General features: G+C 44.5%; 1 protein-coding gene across 2 annotated transcripts in view; it reads left to right on the plus strand.

Annotated features, from left to right (window-relative positions):
* Positions 1-342: 342 nt before the first annotated feature.
* The window catches only part of LOC141100195 (uncharacterized), a 29,730-nt gene continuing 11,625 nt past the window's right edge, over positions 343-18,447 (plus strand). Inside the window, exons 1-2 of one of the 2 annotated variants that reach the window (XM_073588517.1) lie at positions 343-496; positions 10,826-10,952. In XM_073588517.1, coding sequence (XP_073444618.1) covers positions 10,875-10,952 — 78 coding nt within the window. In that variant the 5' untranslated portion in view covers positions 343-496; positions 10,826-10,874. The remainder of the gene's footprint in view (positions 497-10,825; positions 10,953-18,447) is intronic. The other variant, XM_073588518.1, reaches the window with a different exon arrangement.

Below are 18,447 nucleotides of genomic sequence, written 5' to 3' on the forward strand. Positions count from 1 at the left end.
ATAGGCGCCATCTTTCTTCTAACATACTGGTATAAAGTCATCAAAATATGCCAATAAAGATTTTTTCTTGCATATAGAACCTGCACAAACACGTCATGAATGAGGGAAGTCCCGGCAGATAACTACAGGGGGTGCACTGCAGCAGGAGGCGCTTCCATCAAGTCAAGGATCAGCACCGCCACCGACGCTCAGGTCCACCGGCTGCCTCAAAAAAACTCAGACCTGAGACCTCCCGCTCACCGGCCTGCAGCAATAGGCGATCACGTGGTACAGACACACCAATCAGGTGATCACTCACTCACCTGCCGGACTTCTAGCTTAGAGCAGCACGTGACGCTGACGTCATCAATGTCCAACCACAGCGCGAGTCACTGCCACAGGAAGTTGCTTCATTTCCCTGTTAGTAACTTCCTGGCGACGGCTAGGTAGGGAGACCGGAGAGAAGACATTGATGAGGCGGGCAGGGACCGGTGATATCACATGGTCTGCTTTCTAGGTACGTGCCGCACACAGGAGGAGTAGACCCTGGTGTCCAATATGAGACCGCGTTACAGTGCAGGTGGAGCAGACTGCGGTGTCCTCTGTCTGGTTATTGTAATACAGGAGGGGAAGGGTCTGACCTGTACCAGCCTGCTCATTACAAGGCAGGAGGGTAGTGCAGGTGCAGTGAACTGTGGTGTCCAGACCTTAGAGTTGTATAGATGGAGCAGACTTGTGTCCCCTCTGTATGTGCTTGTTATATCACAGCTGCTTGCAGTGCAGGCGAAGCAGTCAGCGACAGCACAGGTGGAGCAGACTTATGTATCCCATTCATAACAACACGAGTAGAGCAGGCTTTGTTGTTATTTGCTCAGTTAAAAATACAGGTGGCGCAGACTGTAGTGTTAAATGGTTAATAGCACCTAATGACACAGGTGGAGCAGACTGTAGTGTTCTATGGTTAGTAGCACCTAATGACACATGTGGAGCAGACTGTAGTGTTAAATGGTTAATAGTATCTAATGACACATGTGGAGCAGACTGTAGTGTTAAATGGTTAATACTATCTAATGACACAGGTGGAGCAGACTGTAGTGTTCTATGGTTAATAGCATCTAATGACACATGTGGAGCAGACTGTAGTGTTAAATGATTAATAGCACCTAATGACACAGGTGGCGCAGACTGTAGTGTTAAATGGTTAATAGTATCTAATGACACATGTGGAGCAGACTGTAGTGTTAAATGGTTAATAGTATCTAATGACACATGTGGAGCAGACTGTAGTGTTAAATGGTTAATACTATCTAATGACACAGGTGGAGCAGACTGTAGTGTTCTATGGTTAATAGCATCTAATGACACATGTGGAGCAGACTGTAGTGTTAAATGATTAATAGCACCTAATGACACAGGTGGCGCAGACTGTAGTGTTAAATGGTTAATAGTATCTAATGACACAGGTGGTGCAGACTGTAGTGTTCTATGGTTAATAGTATCTAATGACACAGGTGGAGCAGACTGTAGTGTTCTATAGTTAATAGCACCTAATGGCGCAGGTGGAGCAGACTGTAGTGTTCAATGGTTAATAGCACCTAATGATACAGGTGGAGCAGACTGTAGTGTTCTATGGTTAATAGCACCTAATGACACAGGTGGAGCAGACTGTAGTGTTCTATGGTTAATAGCATCTAATGACACAGGTGGCGCAGACTGTAGTGTTTTATGGTTAATAGCACCTAATGACACAGGTGGAGCAGACTGTAGTGTTCTATGGTTAATAGCACCTAATGACACAGGTGGCGCAGACTGTAGTGTTCTATGGTTAATAGCACCCAATGACACAGGTGGAGCAGACTGTAATGTTCTATGGTTAATAGCACCTAATGATACAGGTGGAGCAGACTGTAGTGTTCTATGGTTAATAGCACCTAATGACACAGGTGGAGCAGACTGTAGTGTTCTATGGTTAATAGCACCTAATGACACAGGTGGCGCAGACTGTAGTGTTTTATGGTTAATAGCACCTAATGACACAGGTGAAGCAGACTGTAGTGTTCTATGGTTAATAGCACCTAATGACACAGGTGGAGCAGACTGTAGTGTTCTATGGTTAATAGCACCCAATGACACAGGTGGAGCAGACTGTAATGTTCTATGGTTAATAGCACCTAATGATACAGGTGGCGCAGACTGTAGTGTTAAATGGTTAATATCTAATGACACAGGTGGCGCAGACTGTAGTGTTCTATGGTTTATAGCACCTAATGACACAGGTGGCGCAGACTGTAGTGTTTTATGGTTAATAGCACCTAATGACACAGGTGGAGCAGACTGTAGTGTTCTATGGTTAATAGCACCTAATGACACAGGTGGAGTAGACTGTAGTGTTCTATGGTTAATAGCACCTAATGACACAGGTGGAGCAGACTGTAGTGTTCTATGGTTAATAGCATCTAATGACAGGTGGAGCAGACTGTAGTGTTCTATGGTTAATAGCATCTAATGACACAGGTGGCGCAGACTGTAGTGTTCTATGGTTAATAGCACCTCATGGCGCAGGTGGCGCAGACTGTAGTGTTCTATGGTTAATAGCACCTCATGGCGCAGGTGGAGCAGGCTAGTGTTACATGCTTAATCGCACAGGTGCAGCAGACTGTAGTGTTCTGTGCTTAATGGCATCTAATGGCACAGGTGCTTATTTTACACTGGTGGAGTAGACCTGAGTTTTAATAGGAGACTCCTCAGTATAATATCGGGGGAAGTGTGCAAGGCTAATCATTATAAGAGGTGTCTTGTGACTGACTACTTATAATAGCGCAAATGGAGAAAAAAAAAACAACTTTGTTCTTTTCAAGACCTTAAAGGGAATCTGTCACCTCATATTAGCCCTATGAGCTGCCGCCACCGCCATCAGGGGCTTATCTACAGCATTCTGTAATGCTGTAGTTTACCACCCGATGTAACCTGAAAGATAAGTAAAATGAGTTAGATTATACTCACCCGGGGATCCGGTCCGATGGGTGTCGCGGTCCGGTGCCTCCCATCTTCTAGCGATGACGTCCCCCTTCTTACTCCTGCGTGGCTCCTGCGTAGGCATGCTGATCTGCCCTGTTGAGGTCAGAGTAAAGTACTGCAGTACTCTGCTCTGCCCTCAACAGGGCAAATCAGTATGCCTACGCAGGAGCCACGCAGAAGTAATAAGGAAGACGTCATCGTATGAAGATGGGAAGTGCCGGACCGCGACACCCACCGCTCCTGACCACGCCCCCCTGTTGAGTATAATCTAACTCGTTTTTCTTCTCTTTCAGGTTACATCTGGGGCTTATCTACAGCATTACAGAATGCTGTAGATAAGCCCCTGATGGCTGTGGCCGCATCTCATAGGCCAAAAATGAGGTGACAGATTCCCTTTAATTGTACCACAAGACGTTTGTATAGTAAGGTCACCAGAGCTTGCTCCTGCTTATTTGACGCTCTATTATTGGAGGGGTCTACATATATAGTCTGTGAGGATATTCAGGGTGATCATGGTAGGGAATTTATTAACGCATTGGGGAGGGTTTTTTTTGTGTAGTTATCAAGTATAATATGGTGACTACTGCAGTCATTGTGGAGTCAGGTGTAACAAGGTCACTACCACTATGTCCCAAGATCATAAAGAAAAATGTCAGGACGTTTTGGATATGAAAGTGAAAGTTAATATCTTTAGTTCAGCCTTAATAATGGTTGGTGCCCTTTGACTAGCCCCAGATACCATGCTATTCTAATATAGCTATTGGCTTGTAGCTCTTTCTGATAGAAGATCCTCTAGTGAAGAACCTGGAGCAAATTAATAGCTTGGCCAGGAACTCTCACACACACAGTGGGGGAAATACTGTAAGCATTTGATCCCTTGCTGATTTTGTAAGTTTTCCCACTGACAAAGACATGAACAGTCTATAATTTTAAGGTTAGGTTAATTTTAACATTGAGGGATAGAATATCAAAAATAAAATTCAGAAAATCACATTGTATAAATTAAATAAACTTATTTGTATTTTGCAGTGAGAAATAAGTATTTGATTTCCTACCAATTAAGAGGTCTGGCTCCTAGAGACCAGTAAGACAAAATCCAAAAAGTTTGATTTTGGCGCGCACGGCGCACCGTCAAAAGTGCGCAGCGCAGGTCAAAGCGCAACTAGCGCACGGCCTGCGCACGATCTGCGCACCCTATGCTAAAGATAGGGTGCGCCGATCGCAGGCGCCGCTGTGCGCTAGGAGGCGGCGCTACAAGCAAGGGGCGGGCACGCCGGGCAGAGAGCCGGCTCGGGGGCGGAGCTACCCCCGGCCGTGCGTGCGCTTAAAAAGCGCTAATGTGAAACCAGCCTTACATAGTCACCTATGTGTGTAAATGGGTAAGTAACTGGCTTAGTAATAGAAAGCAGAGGGTGGTTATAAATGGTATATTCTTGGGTCGCTGTGACCAGTGGGGTACCGCAGGGGTCGGTGTTGGGACCTATTCTCTAACATATTTATTAACAATCTGGTAGAAGGTTTACACAGTAAAATATCGGTATTTGCAGATGATATAAAATTATGTTAAGCAGTCAATACAAGAGAAGATAGTATTCTGCTACAGATGGATCTGGATAAGATGGAAACTTGGGCCGAAAGGTGGCAGATGGGGTTTAGCAATGATAAATGTAAGGTTATACAAATGGGAAGAAGGAATCAATATCACCATTACACACTGAACGGGAAACCTCTGGGTAAATCTGACATGGAGAAGGACTTGGGGATCCTAGTTAATGATTAACTTACCTGGAGCAGCCAGATCCAGGCAGCGGCTGCCAAGGCAAACAGGATCATGGGGTGCATTAAATGAGGTCTGGATACACATGATGAGAACATTATACTGCCTCTGTACAAATCTCTGGTTAGACCGCACATGGAGTATTGTGGACAGTTTTGGGCACCGGTGCTCACAAAGTATATAATGAAACTAGAGTGAGTACAAAGGAGGGCAACAAAATTAATAAAGGGGATCGGGGAACTACAATACCCAGAGAGATTAGCAAAATAGGATTATTTAGTCTAAAAAAAAGATGACTGAGGGGCGAACTAATAACCATGTATAAGTATATAAGGGGACAATACAAATATCTCTCCGAGGATCTGCTTATACCAAGGAAGGTGACTGTCACAAGGGGGCATTCTCTGCGTCTGGAGGAGAGAAGTGTTTTCCACCAACATAGAAGAGGATTCTTTACTGTTAGAGCAGTGAGAATCTGGAATTCCCTGCCTGAGGAGGTGGTGATGGCGAACTCAGTCTAAGGGTTCAAGAGATGCCTGGATATCTTCCTGGAGAGTAACAATATTGTATCTTACAGTTATCAGGTTCTTTAGAAGGTCGTAGATCTGGGGATTTATTCTGACGGAACATAGGCTGGACCAGATGGACAAATGTCTCTTTTCGACCTTGCTAACTATGTTACTATGTTAACTTTATAAAAGACTCCTGTCCACAGACTAAATTAATCAGTCAGACTCTATCCTCTACAACATGTGCAAGACCAAACAGCTTTCTAAGGGACAAGATCATAGACCTGCCCAAAGCTGGAATGTGCTACAAGATCATATGTAAGACAATGGGTGAGATGGAGACAACTATTGGTGCAATAGTAAGAAAATGTAAGAAATACAAAATGACTGTCAATCGACTGATCTTGGGCACCATGCAAAATCTCACCTCGTGGCGTATCCTTAATCATGAGGAAGGTGAGAGATCAGCCTAAAACTACATGGGGGGAACTTGTTAATGATCTCAAGGCAGCTGGGACCACAGTTAGCAAGAAAAAAAATTGCTAGCACATTAAGCTGTAAATGTTTAAAATCCTGCAGTGCCCACAAGGTCCCCCTGCTCAATTAAGCACATGTGCAGGCCCGTCTGAAGTTTGCCAGTGATCACCTGGATGATTCCGTGAGTGATTGGGAGAAGGTGCTGTGGTCAGATGAGACAAAAATTGAGCTATTTGGCATTAACTCGCCGTGTTTGGAGGAAGAGAAATGCCTCCTATGACCCAAAGAACATGGTGCCCACTGTCAAGTATGGAGGTTGAAACACTATGTTTTGAGGGTGTTTCTTTGCTAAGGGCACAGGACTACTTTATCGCACCAATGGGAGAATGGATGGAACCATGTACCGTAAAATCCTGAGTGATAACTTCCTTCCCTTTGCCAGGATATTGGGTCGGGGCTGGGTCTTCCAGAAAGACAATGACCCAAAACATACAGCCAAGGCAACAAAGAAGTGGCTCAAAAAGAAGCACGTTAAGGTCATGGAGTGCCTTAGCCAGTCTGCAGACCTTAACCCCTTCATGACCCAGCCTAATTAGACCTTAATGACCTGGCCATTTTTTGCAATTCTAACCAGTGTCCCTTTACGAGCTAATAACTCAGGAATGCTTCAACGGATCCTAGCGATTCTGAGATTGTTTTTCGTGACATATTGGGCTATTTCGCATCAGCACAATTTTAGAAACGACATTTTTTTTTTTTTTGTTAGGAAGTTATAAGGGTTAAACGTTGACTAGCAATTTCTCATTTTTACAACAAAATTTACAAAACCATTTTTTTAGGGACCACCTGACATTTGAAGTCAGTTTGAGGCATCTATATGGCTGAAAATACCCAAAAGTGACACCATTCTAAAAACTGCACCCCTCAAGCTGATCAAAACCACTTTAAAGAAGTTTATTAACCCTTCAGGTGTTTCACAGCAGCAGAAACAACATAGAAGGAAAAAATGAACATTTAACTTTTTAGTCAAAAATGATCTTTTATCAAAAATTTTTTTTTTTATTCTCCCAAGGGTAAAAGGAGAAAGTGGACCCCAAAAGTTGTCGAGTTTGTCCTGAGTACGCTGAAACCCACATATGTGGTGGGGAACCACTGTTTGGGCGCACGGCAGGGCACGGAAGGGAAGGAGCGCCATTTGACTTTTTGAATGGAAAATTAGCTCCAATCGTTAGCGGACACCATGTTGTGTATGGAGAACCCCTGTGTGCCTAAACATTGGAGCTCCCCCACAAGTGAACCCATTTTGGATACTATACCCCCCCAAGGAGCTTATCTAGATGTGTGGTGAGCACTTTGAACCCCCAAGTGCTTCACAGAAGTTTATAACGCAGAGCAGTGAAAATAAAAAAACTTTTTTTTTTCCCTCAAAAAATGATTTTTTTGGCCCTCAATTTCTTTATTTTCACAAGGGTAACAAGAAAAATTGGACCCAAAAAGTTGTTGTCCAGTTTGTCTTGAGTACGCTGGTACCCGATATGTGGGGGGGAACCACTGTTTGGGCACAGGTCGGGGCTCGGAAGGGAAGTAGTGACATTTTGAAATGCTGACTTTGATGGAATGGTCTGTGGGCGTCATGATACGTTTGCAGAGCCCCTGATGTGCCTAAACAGTGGAAACCCCCCACATGTGACACCATTTTGGAAACTAGACCCCCTAAGGAACTCATCTAGATGTGTGGTGAGCACTTTGAATCCCCAAGTGATTTACAGAAGTTTATTAGCGCAGAGCCGTGAAATTAAAAAAACATTTTTTTTTTCCACAAAAATAATTTTTAGCCCCCAATTTTTTATTTTCCCAAGGGTAACAGGAGAAATTAGATCCCCAAAGTTGTTGTGCAATTTTTCCTGAGTACACTGATACCCCATATGTTGAGGTAAACCACTGTTTGTGCACACGTCGGGGCTTGGAAGGGAGGGAGCACCGTTTGACTTTTTGAATGCAAAAATTGGCTGGAATCAATGGTGGCGCCATGTTGCGTTTGAAGACCCCCTGATGTGCCTAAACAGTGGAAATCCCCCCAATTCTAACTCAACCCTAACCCCAACACACCACTAACCTTAATTCCAACCCTAACGGAAAAATAAAAATAAATATATTTTCTTCATTATTTTTCCCTACCTATGGGGGGTTTATTTACTTTTTTTTTTTTTTTTTTATTCGGATCACTGTGATAGGGTTTATCACAGTGATCAAAATATACCTGGAATGAATGAATCTGCCGGCAGATTCGGCGGGCGTACTGCGCATACGCCCACCATTTTGAAAGATGGCGGCTCCCATGTAGGATTCAGGAGGGACACCAGGACTCAGGAGGTACCCAGTGGGGGAGAGTGGAAGGCACAGGGAGCAAATTCTGACGGCGGCATCGGCCATGGCTGGATTTTTAATATTTCACCAAATTTCATTGAAGTATTAAAATTGCTCTGATTGGCTGTTGAAAGTGAAACAGCCAATCAGAGCGATGGTAGCCATGGGGGGGGGCAAAGCCACCCCCCGGGGTCAAGCACAGGTCCTCCTGTACCTGCGGGTCGGGTGACCTTTCATTGAACCCTGGTCACCCAACATGCAGGAACACGATCTCCCCATGACGCCGCAAAGGCATCACAGGTCAGATTGGCACTGAGTTTCATGACTCCTATGTGGCGTCAACGGTTGGGAAGGGGTTAATACCATAGAAAACTTATGGAGGGAGTTGAAGCTCCGAGTTGCCAAGCGACAGCCTCAAAATCTTAATGATTTAGAGATCATTTGCAACGAGGAGTGGACCACAATTCCTCCTGAGTATCCATAGAGAAGAAAGTGGATAGGCACAATCTGTCCCGTGCAAAAAATATCCTTTATTGTGGCATCATGTTACCAACAGCAGGCAGATAAATTGATGCCATCAAGGGTTTTGCCACCAAGTATTAAGTTTTGTTTGCCAGAGGGATCAAATACTTATTTCCCAATGCAAATACATTTATATTATTTATACAATGTGATTTTCTGGATGTTATTTTTGATATTCTATCTTTCAATGTTAAAATTAACTTACCCTTAAAATTATAGACTGTCCATGCCTTTGTCAGTGGGCAAACTTACAAAATCAGCAAGGGATTAAATACTTATTTCCCCCCACTGTATATGCTACAATAGGACATGTGCATGATACCTGCTGATCATGCACACAGGTATCATTTTGGTGTGTGCAAACACGTGAGTATTATGAAATAATCACCATGCCACATATGTATTCTCAGTCTTTGTCCCCAACAATATTACCGTGGGACATGTGTTCTTGCTATCGATATATTGAGACTGACATTTATGGACTTAATGGGTTTACTCCTCTTCTTTCTTCAAGACCACACCACTTCTCTGCATCTCTGGCTGCCGGGGAAGGTGCTCTCCTCAAGTTTGACAGTTTGGACAAGTAAACAGCATGATGTAGGGGGCTGAAAGCCTGATTCCAGTGATTTGGCACTTATTAGGCTGTGTGCTGCTGTTTCAATACAAGTGTTTTTTCAGCAAAAGATTAACACTAGAGGGACTAGGTGTCTTGTGCTTCCTATTGAAATGCTCTGTGTAATCCCGGCCCTACTAGCGATTGGCACCTTTTTGCCTATGCTCAGTATACACAGAAAGCTGCCAGTCAGTAGCAGGGCTGTGGCATCGGTAAGCCAAACCTCTGACTCAGACTCCTCAATTTCCCTAACTTCCAGCTACGACTACCGACCCCACTGCACTGCCTTACTACTGAGCATGTACATACTCCGACTCCACAGCACTGCCTCGCTACTGAGCATGTACATACCCCGACCCCACAGCACTGCCTCGCTACTGAGCATGTACATACCCCGACCCCACAGCACTGCCTCGCTACTGAGCATGTACATGCCCCAATCCCACAGCACTGCCTCGCTACTGAGCATGTATATACCCAGACTCCACAGCACTACCTCACTACTGAGCATGTACATACCCCAACCCCACAGCACTACCTCACTACTGAGCATGTACATACCCCGACCCCACAGCACTGCCTCGCTACTGAGCATGTACATACTCCGACTCCACAGCACTGCCTCACTGCTGAGCATGTACATACCCCAACCCCACAGTGCTTCCTCGCTACTGAGCCTGTACATACCCCGACCCCACAGCACTGCCTCGCTACTGAGCATGTACATATCCTGACCCTACAGCACTGCCTTACTACTGAGCATGTACATACCCCGATCCCACAGCGCTGCCTCGCTACTGAACATGTACTTACCCCGATCCCACAGCACTGCCTTACTACTGAGCATGTACATACCCCGATCCCACAGCGCTGCCTCACTACTGAGCATGTACATACCCCGACCCCACAGCACTGCCTCGCTATTGAGCATGCACATGCCCCGACACTGAGCATGCACATGCCCCGACACTGAGCATGCACATGCCCCGACACTGAGCATGCACATGCCCCGACACTGAGCATGCACATGCCCCGACTCCACAGTGCTGCCTCGCTACTGAGCATGCACTTAAATTGCAGCACAGATTCATCTTGGCTAAAAGCCTAGATCCTTACATGAGGAACAGAACAGACATTTATAGGACATTCATAAGTTTCCCAAATTCTTATGGAAAAGATTTACAGCACAACCTGCACTAAATTACTGAACCCAATGTATTATATATGTTAGGAGTCGGTCCATTTTATACCGACTTCACCAAAATGGACTCCGACTTCATAGCTCAGGTCAGTAGGGTGGATGGGGTTACACAGAGGTCAGGATTTTGCGCCTTGTTAGATCTGCAGCAGAGAAAACAGTGATTGTATCAAAATGACAGCAAGCAGCTTAGTAAGTGACACACTGCTGGAAACAAAGGCTTTGTCCCTCTCAAATTACATATGAAAAACTTACTGACAGATTTCCTTTTTTTTTCTTCACTATTTAGCTCCTGTCTTATACCTTCAGGCTGATGAGAATACCTGCCAAAGCCAGTTTTATGCCATCTCTTGTTTCCATTGTAGGTCTGTTTAGGACTGTTACTGCATTCATTAACTGACAGCCTAAACCAAAATGGCAAAGGACAATAGTCGAATGTCTGAGAAGATATTAAACCTCACACTGGAGATAATCTACCTGCTCACCGGAGACGTAAGAGATTTTGCCCGCCTTAATCTGTACATTATTTCCATAGGTGTCCATGTACTTTAGTGGAGCATTTGGCCAACACCTATTTATCTTGCTCTACTTCTCCCCATACACATGCACTGTTCTTAATCCTTTTACCCCCAAGGCTGTTTGCACCTTCCTGACCAGGCCAAAATTTGCACCTCTGACCAGTGTCACTTTATGAGGTAATAACTCTGGAACGGCGCAACTGATCCCACTGATTCTGAGACTGCTGATACAGTGGGGAAAAAAGTATTTAGTCAGCCACCAATTGTGTGAGTTCTCCCACTTAAAAAGATGATAGGCCTGTAATTGACATCATAGGTAGACCACAACTATGAGAGTCAAAATGAGAAAACAAATCAAGAAAATCACCTTGTCTGATTTGGCAAGATTTATTTTTTAAATTATGGTGGAAAATAAGTATTTGGTCACCTAAAAATATGCAACATTTCTGGCTCACAGACCTGTAACTTCCTTAAGAGGCTTCTCTGTCCTCCACTCATTAGCTGTAGTAATGGCACCAGTTTGAACTTGTTATCAGTATAAAAGACATCTGTCCACAACCTCAAACAGTCACATTCCAAACTCCACTATGGTGAAGACCAAAAAGCTGTCGAAGGACACCAGAAGCAAAATTATAGCCCTGCACTAGGCTGGTAAGACTGAATCTGCAATGAGCAAGCAGCTTGGTGTGATGAAATCAACTGTGGGAGCAATAATACGAAAATGAAAGACGTACAATACCACTGATAACCTCCCTTGATCAGGTGGTCCATGCAAGATCTCACCCCGTGGGGTCAAAATGATCACAAGGACGGTGAGCAAAAATCCCAGAACCACACGGGGGGACCTAGTGAATGACCTGCATAGAGCTGGGACCACCGTAATAAAGACTACCGTCAGAAACATACTATGCCACCAGGGACTCAGATCCTGCAGTGCCAGATGTGTCCCCCTGCTTAAGCCAGTACATGTTTGGGCTCATCTGAAGTTTGCTAAAGAGCATTTGGATTATCCAGAAGAGTATTGGGAGAATGGCATATGGTCTGTTGAAACCTAAGTAGAACTGTTTGGTAGAAAAAAAAACTCATCATGTTTGGAGGAGACAGAATGCGGAGTTGCATCCAAAGATCACCATACCTACTGTGAAGCATGGGGGTGGCAACATCTTGCTTTGGGGCTGCTTCTCTGCAAAGGGACCAGGACGACTGATCTGTGTACATGAAAGAATGAATGGGGCCATGTATCTTGAGATTGGGGCCATGTATCTTGAGATTTTGAGTGCAAACCTCCTTCCACCAGCAAGGGCATTGAAGGTGAAACTTGAATGGGTCTTTCAGCTTGATAATGATCCCAAGTACACTGCCAGGGCAACGAAGGAGTGGCTTTGTAAGAAGCATATGAAGGTCCTGGAGTGGCATAGCCAGTCTCCAGATCTCAACCCCATAGAAAAACTTTGGAGGGATTTGAAAATCTGTGTTGCCCAGCGACAGGCCCAAAACATCACTGCTCTAGAGGAGATCTGCATGGAGGAATGGGCCAACATACCACCAACAGTGTGCCAACCTTGTGAAGACCTACAGAAAAGGTTTGTCCTCTGTCATTTCCAATAAAGGATATATAACAAAATATTGAGATACTTTTGTTAATGAGCAAATACTTATGTTCCCCCTTAATGTGAAAAATAAATCTTGCCAAATCAGACAAGGTGATTTTCTGGATTTGTTTTCTCATTTTGACTTAGTTGTGGTCTACCTATGATGGCAATTACAGGTCTCTTTCATCTTTTTAAGTGGAAGAACTTGCCCAATTGGTGGCTGACTAAATACTTTTTTCCCCCACTGTATATTGCAGTTCATAATAGTGGTAACATTTGTTTGTTATGACATGCATTTATTAGTGAAAATAATGGAAATTTGTCAATTTCAGTTTTCAAACTTTTTTTTTTTTTTTTTTTTTTTTTTTTTTTTTTTAACTTTTATGCTCTCTCATCAGAGATGTCACACAATAGTTAAGTAACATACCCCACATGTCTCTTTTACATCAGCAAAATTTTTGAGAAATAATGTTAGGACAATGTAAGGGATAAAATTTGCCCAGCGATTTCTCATTTTTACAACAATTTTAAAAAACATCTTTTAGGGACCACATCATATTTGAGATGACTTTGAGGGTCTATATAACAAAAAAAAATCCATAAGTGACACCATTCTAAAAACTGCACCTTTCAAGGTGCTCTAAACCTAATTCAAGAAGCTTATTAACCTTTCAGGTGCTTCAGGAAATAATGGAATGTGGAAGGAAAAAAATGAACATTTTACTTTTTTTTTTTTTTTTTTTTTTTTTTTTTTTTTTTTCCACAAATATTTTACTTTTAGACCCACTTTTTTTTTTTTTTTTTTTTTTTTTTTTTTTTTAAATTTCACAAGGGTAACATGAGCAAATGGAGAGCAAAATTTGTTGTGCAATTTCTCCTGAGTACGCCGGTACCTCATATGTGGGGAGAAAACTGTTGTTTGGGCACACTGCACAGTTCGGACGGGAAGAAGCGCCATTTGCTGGAATAATTGGCTGACGCCATGTCGCATTTCGAGAGCCCCTGATGTGCCTAAACAGTTAAAACCCCCAACAAGTGACACCATTTTGGAAATTTAGACCCCTCCAGGAACTTATCTAGAATGGGGAAAAGTATTTGATACACTGCCGATTTTGCAAGTTTTCCCACCTACAAAAAGAATGTAGAGGTCTCTGTAATCTTAATCGTATGTACACTTCAACTGTGAGGGACAGAATCTAAAAATAAAACCCAGAAAACCACATTGTATGAGTTTTAAATAATTTAAACTGTATTTTATTGCATGAAATGAATACTTGATCTCCTACCAACCAGCAAGAATTCTGGCTCACAAACTTGTTAGTTTTTCTGAAATAAGCCCTTCTACTCAGCACTCATTACCTGTATTAATTGCACCTGTTTGAACTCGTTACCTGTATAAAAGACACCTGTCCACACACTAAATCAATCACACTCCAACCTCTCCACCATAGTTCAGCTGTCTAAGGACACCAGGGACAAAATCGTAGACCTGCACAAGGCTGGGAAGGACAAGAAGCAAGCAGCTTAGTGAGAAAGCAACTACTCTTGTAATTATTAGAAAATGCAACCAACACGAGGACTTTGAATCTTACTTGGTCTGGGGCTCCATTCTAGATCTCACTTCGTGGGGTAAGGATGATTCTGAGAGAGGTCAGGAATTGGCAAGAACTACACATGACATGACCTGAGTAGAGTTGGGACCAAAGTCTGAAACTTTACTGTTGGTAACACACTACTCCGTCATGGATTAAAATCCTGCAAGGCTCCCGCCACTACATGTCCAGGCCTGTTTGAAGGTAGCCAATAACCAACTGGATGATCCAGGGAAAGCATAGGAGAAGGTCATGTGATCAGAAGCCAAAATAGAACTTTGTGGTATCAACTCCACTCGCCGTGTTTTGAGGAAGAAGGATGAGTACAATTCCAAGAACACTGTCCCAACCGTTAATCATGGTGGAGGAAGCCTCATATTTCCAGGACGTCCCTTCTGACCGCACCACCAGGAGGTAGCCCTTTGTATCCGTGAGAGGAATAGGAACACAGAAGAGGTTAGATAGCCCCTCCCCACCACCACCATTCATTGTTTTCCTGTCCCTATCAGGGATAGATGCAGAAGTGGAGCAAACAGGTGCGAAGATTCTGGGATAAGGTTCTACATATCTGAGAGCCTCGCGGAAGTTCTCTTCAGGAGTCCGGTTGAGCTGGGGGCTCCCGGGGACAGCTGCATCCCTCTAGAGGGATCTGTGTTGTGAATTCTCTCTCTGACTTTCCTCTGGTGATTACTGAGGGTGGTGGAGCTGGTCAGATTGACAGAGGGGTTGCGAGTTCTCTTTCTGGGCTCCCTCTGGTTACTGGAGGTAGTGGAGTTGATCTGATTGACAGAGGCTTGCCACCTGATAATGAGGAAGAGGATTGGAGATCTGGGGTTTCAGATTGGGATTTAAGACAGCTGACTCCCTCTATCCCTGCTGGTGATTTTCTTCCTGTGCCTCGTGAGGTCTGATGTCTCCTGCTCTGTCCCTGCATGTTCAGCTAAGTGGTTCATTTGCTACTCTGTTTGCATTTGATCTGGTTTTGTCTATCTCTGCTTTGTGCGCGACAGCCAGCTCCGGCTGGGGCTGTGCTGAATCACCTCCCATATGTTACTGCTTGTGCCAGTTTGTTTTGTCCCCTGTTATATTGGTCTCTTTTTGCTTTCCTTTCAGAATATACCAGAGTGCTGATATAGTGGGGGCGAAGTCGTGCGACTTCAGTGTTTTTTGTGCATCAGACGTGTTGGACTTTTTTTCAGGGTTTTTTGTGTGATTGCAGACAGTGTCTTTCCTTTGCTGTCCTGTCTAGTCAGTGTGGACCCCATCATTTGCTCAGTCTATTTTCCTGCCTGCGTTTGTGTTTTCATCTTATCTCACAGACAATATATGTTTGGGGGCTATCTATTCCTTTGCGGCCTGCTCTGGGGCAGTTTAGATTTCCCCTTTCTTGCTTTAGGCTTAGTTAGCTCTCCGGCTGTGCCGAGGCGTCTAGGATCATCGTAGGTACGCTCCACGGCTACTGCTAGTTGTGTGGACAGGATCCGGGGTCTGCAGTCCGCTTAGTTACCAACCTCTCTGGTTTTCTGTGGCTTAGCCTGGGCCTTCTATCCTCCTTGGTGACCCATTCATAACAGCTCTTGGGCTTCGGAGACCATATCGGGACGGGCAGGCTCCGGCATCATACTGATACCCGAGAGGTCTCTCGGCGTCCGGTCGAGCTGTGCGCTCCTGGAATTTGCCCTATCCATCTCCAGAGGGCTCTGGGCATCGGCTGCCAGTTTTGGGCTTTGCACGTGGGGTTGGCTTCCGGCCGGCAGCGTGCTTCCCAGAGCGAACTTCCAGCGCACCACGGCATCAGCTGAGAGGCTGGGAAAATGGCGTCTTATACCGCCGTTTCTTCTGTGGCCGGCTTGCGTTCCAAGCGGAGCATGCTTAGTATGGCCGACCACCTGCAGGGCATCAACTGGAATCGGCAGCAGTTGGGGTTCGGAAGGAAGACTAATCAGATGTCCTGAAGCTGGGTAAGGCTGACTACTTAAGGGGTGAGGGACAGCTGGCAGCACTCCTGCCTTGGTATGGAGAGTGCTAGCCGTTCTGACATTCAGTCATTAGAGGCATCCTTGGATCATGTGAGTAAAGCGTAGTATATCACATTACTGGGCACTAGATCCAAATAGCTACAGGAGCCTTCTTTATATACTGTCTTGTAGGACAAAGACGCCTAGGGGCACCATGGAAATTGATGACTCCACTGACAGTCCAGGATGACATGTTCGAGGGTCTAAGAACCTGTAGGAACAGGGTCTTCGGAGTTACCATATTTTTCGGACTATAAGATGCACTTTTTCCCAAAAAAATTTGGGAGGAAAAAGGGGGGGGGGGGTGTCTTCTAGTCGGAATGCAGGCTTACCAGGGGTTGCAGCAATGGTGTAGCAGCGTCCCTTCCTCAGGGAACCAGTGGCGGCAGAAGTGTGGTGATGCTGAAGCTCTGTGTTGGCGGTGAGCAGTGCGGGGTGCATCATTGGTTTCCCTGCGGCCATCTTCCTGAAGCCGTTCTGCCGGCCCTCAAGTAAGATACCTTAAATTCGGACGATAAGACGGACCCCCATTGTCAGAGAATTTTAAACGCGTGACTATATATAAATATATAATCAATTTGTCGAGATATGTCACCCCACGACTTTTGTTTCCACTTTCAGTTCCGGTTAGGAATTTGCAGCTCTCTGGCGCCCCCCCTTATCCTCAGGTCATTCAGGGAACTGCTCTAGGATAAGTAGTTGCCGGAAAGGCTGCCTTGTCGAGTACTAGTTTTTGGGCACTCTGCAGTGAGGGCGGAATGTATATCACCAGTCCTAAGCAGGGTATATACACACAATCCCCCGATCCGTCATTGCCAGGGTTCCCCAATACCCCAGACCACTATGTTGCCACCAGTTCCTTGTTTGATACTAAAGACTATATCGAGTCAGGAACCAACCCGCAGGTAGCGTAATTTGGCGTGAAGTACTTGTCGGTCCGTTCTTGGAGGGAAAAAAAAAGAACGAAACTATTAAATTTATAAGTTTACTCCAGAAAATGTAGGCAATGTTTACAAAAAAATACAAATGATATTACAAAGACAAAATACAATATGTACAGACAGTTACAAATAAAAGGGATTGAAATAAGAAACTCACTGTCTGTCACGGGCATGACGTGTTGATAAAGGGGAGGAGAACCTTCCCAAAGAAAATGGTACATCAGCACAGCATAATGTTAGCTGGTTCTCCTGGCATCTGACACCTCCCCAATTGAGCGTCTGAGCTTTATGCCTTTGCCCTAAACCTCCCACCTTTCTGACCTCACATGGTGGGTGGTGTTGGACTTACGCCCCTGTTGAAAAGTTATTAGAACTATCTTTCCATATCGTTGTCTGGGAAGCTCCCAGGGTGACGCCAGGGGCATTATCTTTTTCCCTGCAAATTTATCTTTCTTTATAGACCAAATATGACATGTCTGCGTTTTACTGGGCGGCAGAAACTGTTTTCTCGGCTCCTAATGGCCGTACCGGCTGCAAAACACTGTCATGTGTAGCTTTAATTATACCAATTCTGGAAATATATTTTTCCTGTCGCTAGGATTATTGTGTATTTGACGTGGAATAGACAAAAGAAAACTGTGGAGGGAAATACTGCATTTAACTGGTCAGGGTGATAAAAGTGACCATGTATCGAAGGGAGGGGGCAGAGAGGATAGTGTTTCACAGAGCAGAGAGGGGGGCCGCAGTGGTAGGGAGAAATCGCTGGTGAGCTGCAAGTGAATCTCTTTACAAACCAATGGGGGGGAAGGGCAGTAGTTCAGCTGGATGTGTACCTGGGATAACAGGAAATAACTCATCTTCCTGACACCCATCTTATAAAAGATTTTTTTTTTTTTTTGCTATTTTCAACCCCTATATTTGGGGGTGCGTCTTATAGTCAGAAAAATACGGTAACAATCATATAATAGCAATGATACTGGAAGAGTGGGAAGACGTGGGGAAAAAGCTGGTTATGCCAAGGTACCGCCTTCCCTTTGCTCCAGAAGAGACCAAGGTATGGGAGACGGTCCCAAAAATTGAAATACCAGTAGCAAGGGTCTCTAAGAAAACAGCTATTCCAAAAGATCAGAAGACCTCCTTAAAAAGGCATGGGAATCGTCTGCAGCTATTATAAAAACGAACATAGCAGCCACCTCGGTAGCCAGGTCAATGAGTCTTAAGGGTTTGAGCTGGAGAGTCATATTAAAAGCAAGACTCCCAGGGAAGAGATCCTGAAGTTGCCACCTTTACTTAAAAATGGCAACTGATTTCATGGCAGGCACTTCT

The sequence above is a fragment of the Dendrobates tinctorius genome, unplaced genomic scaffold (assembly GCF_039654945.1).
Source record: "Dendrobates tinctorius isolate UK_male_01 unplaced genomic scaffold, ASM3965494v1 ptg000103l, whole genome shotgun sequence".
In the NCBI taxonomy this organism is placed as follows: Eukaryota; Metazoa; Chordata; class Amphibia; order Anura; family Dendrobatidae; genus Dendrobates; species Dendrobates tinctorius.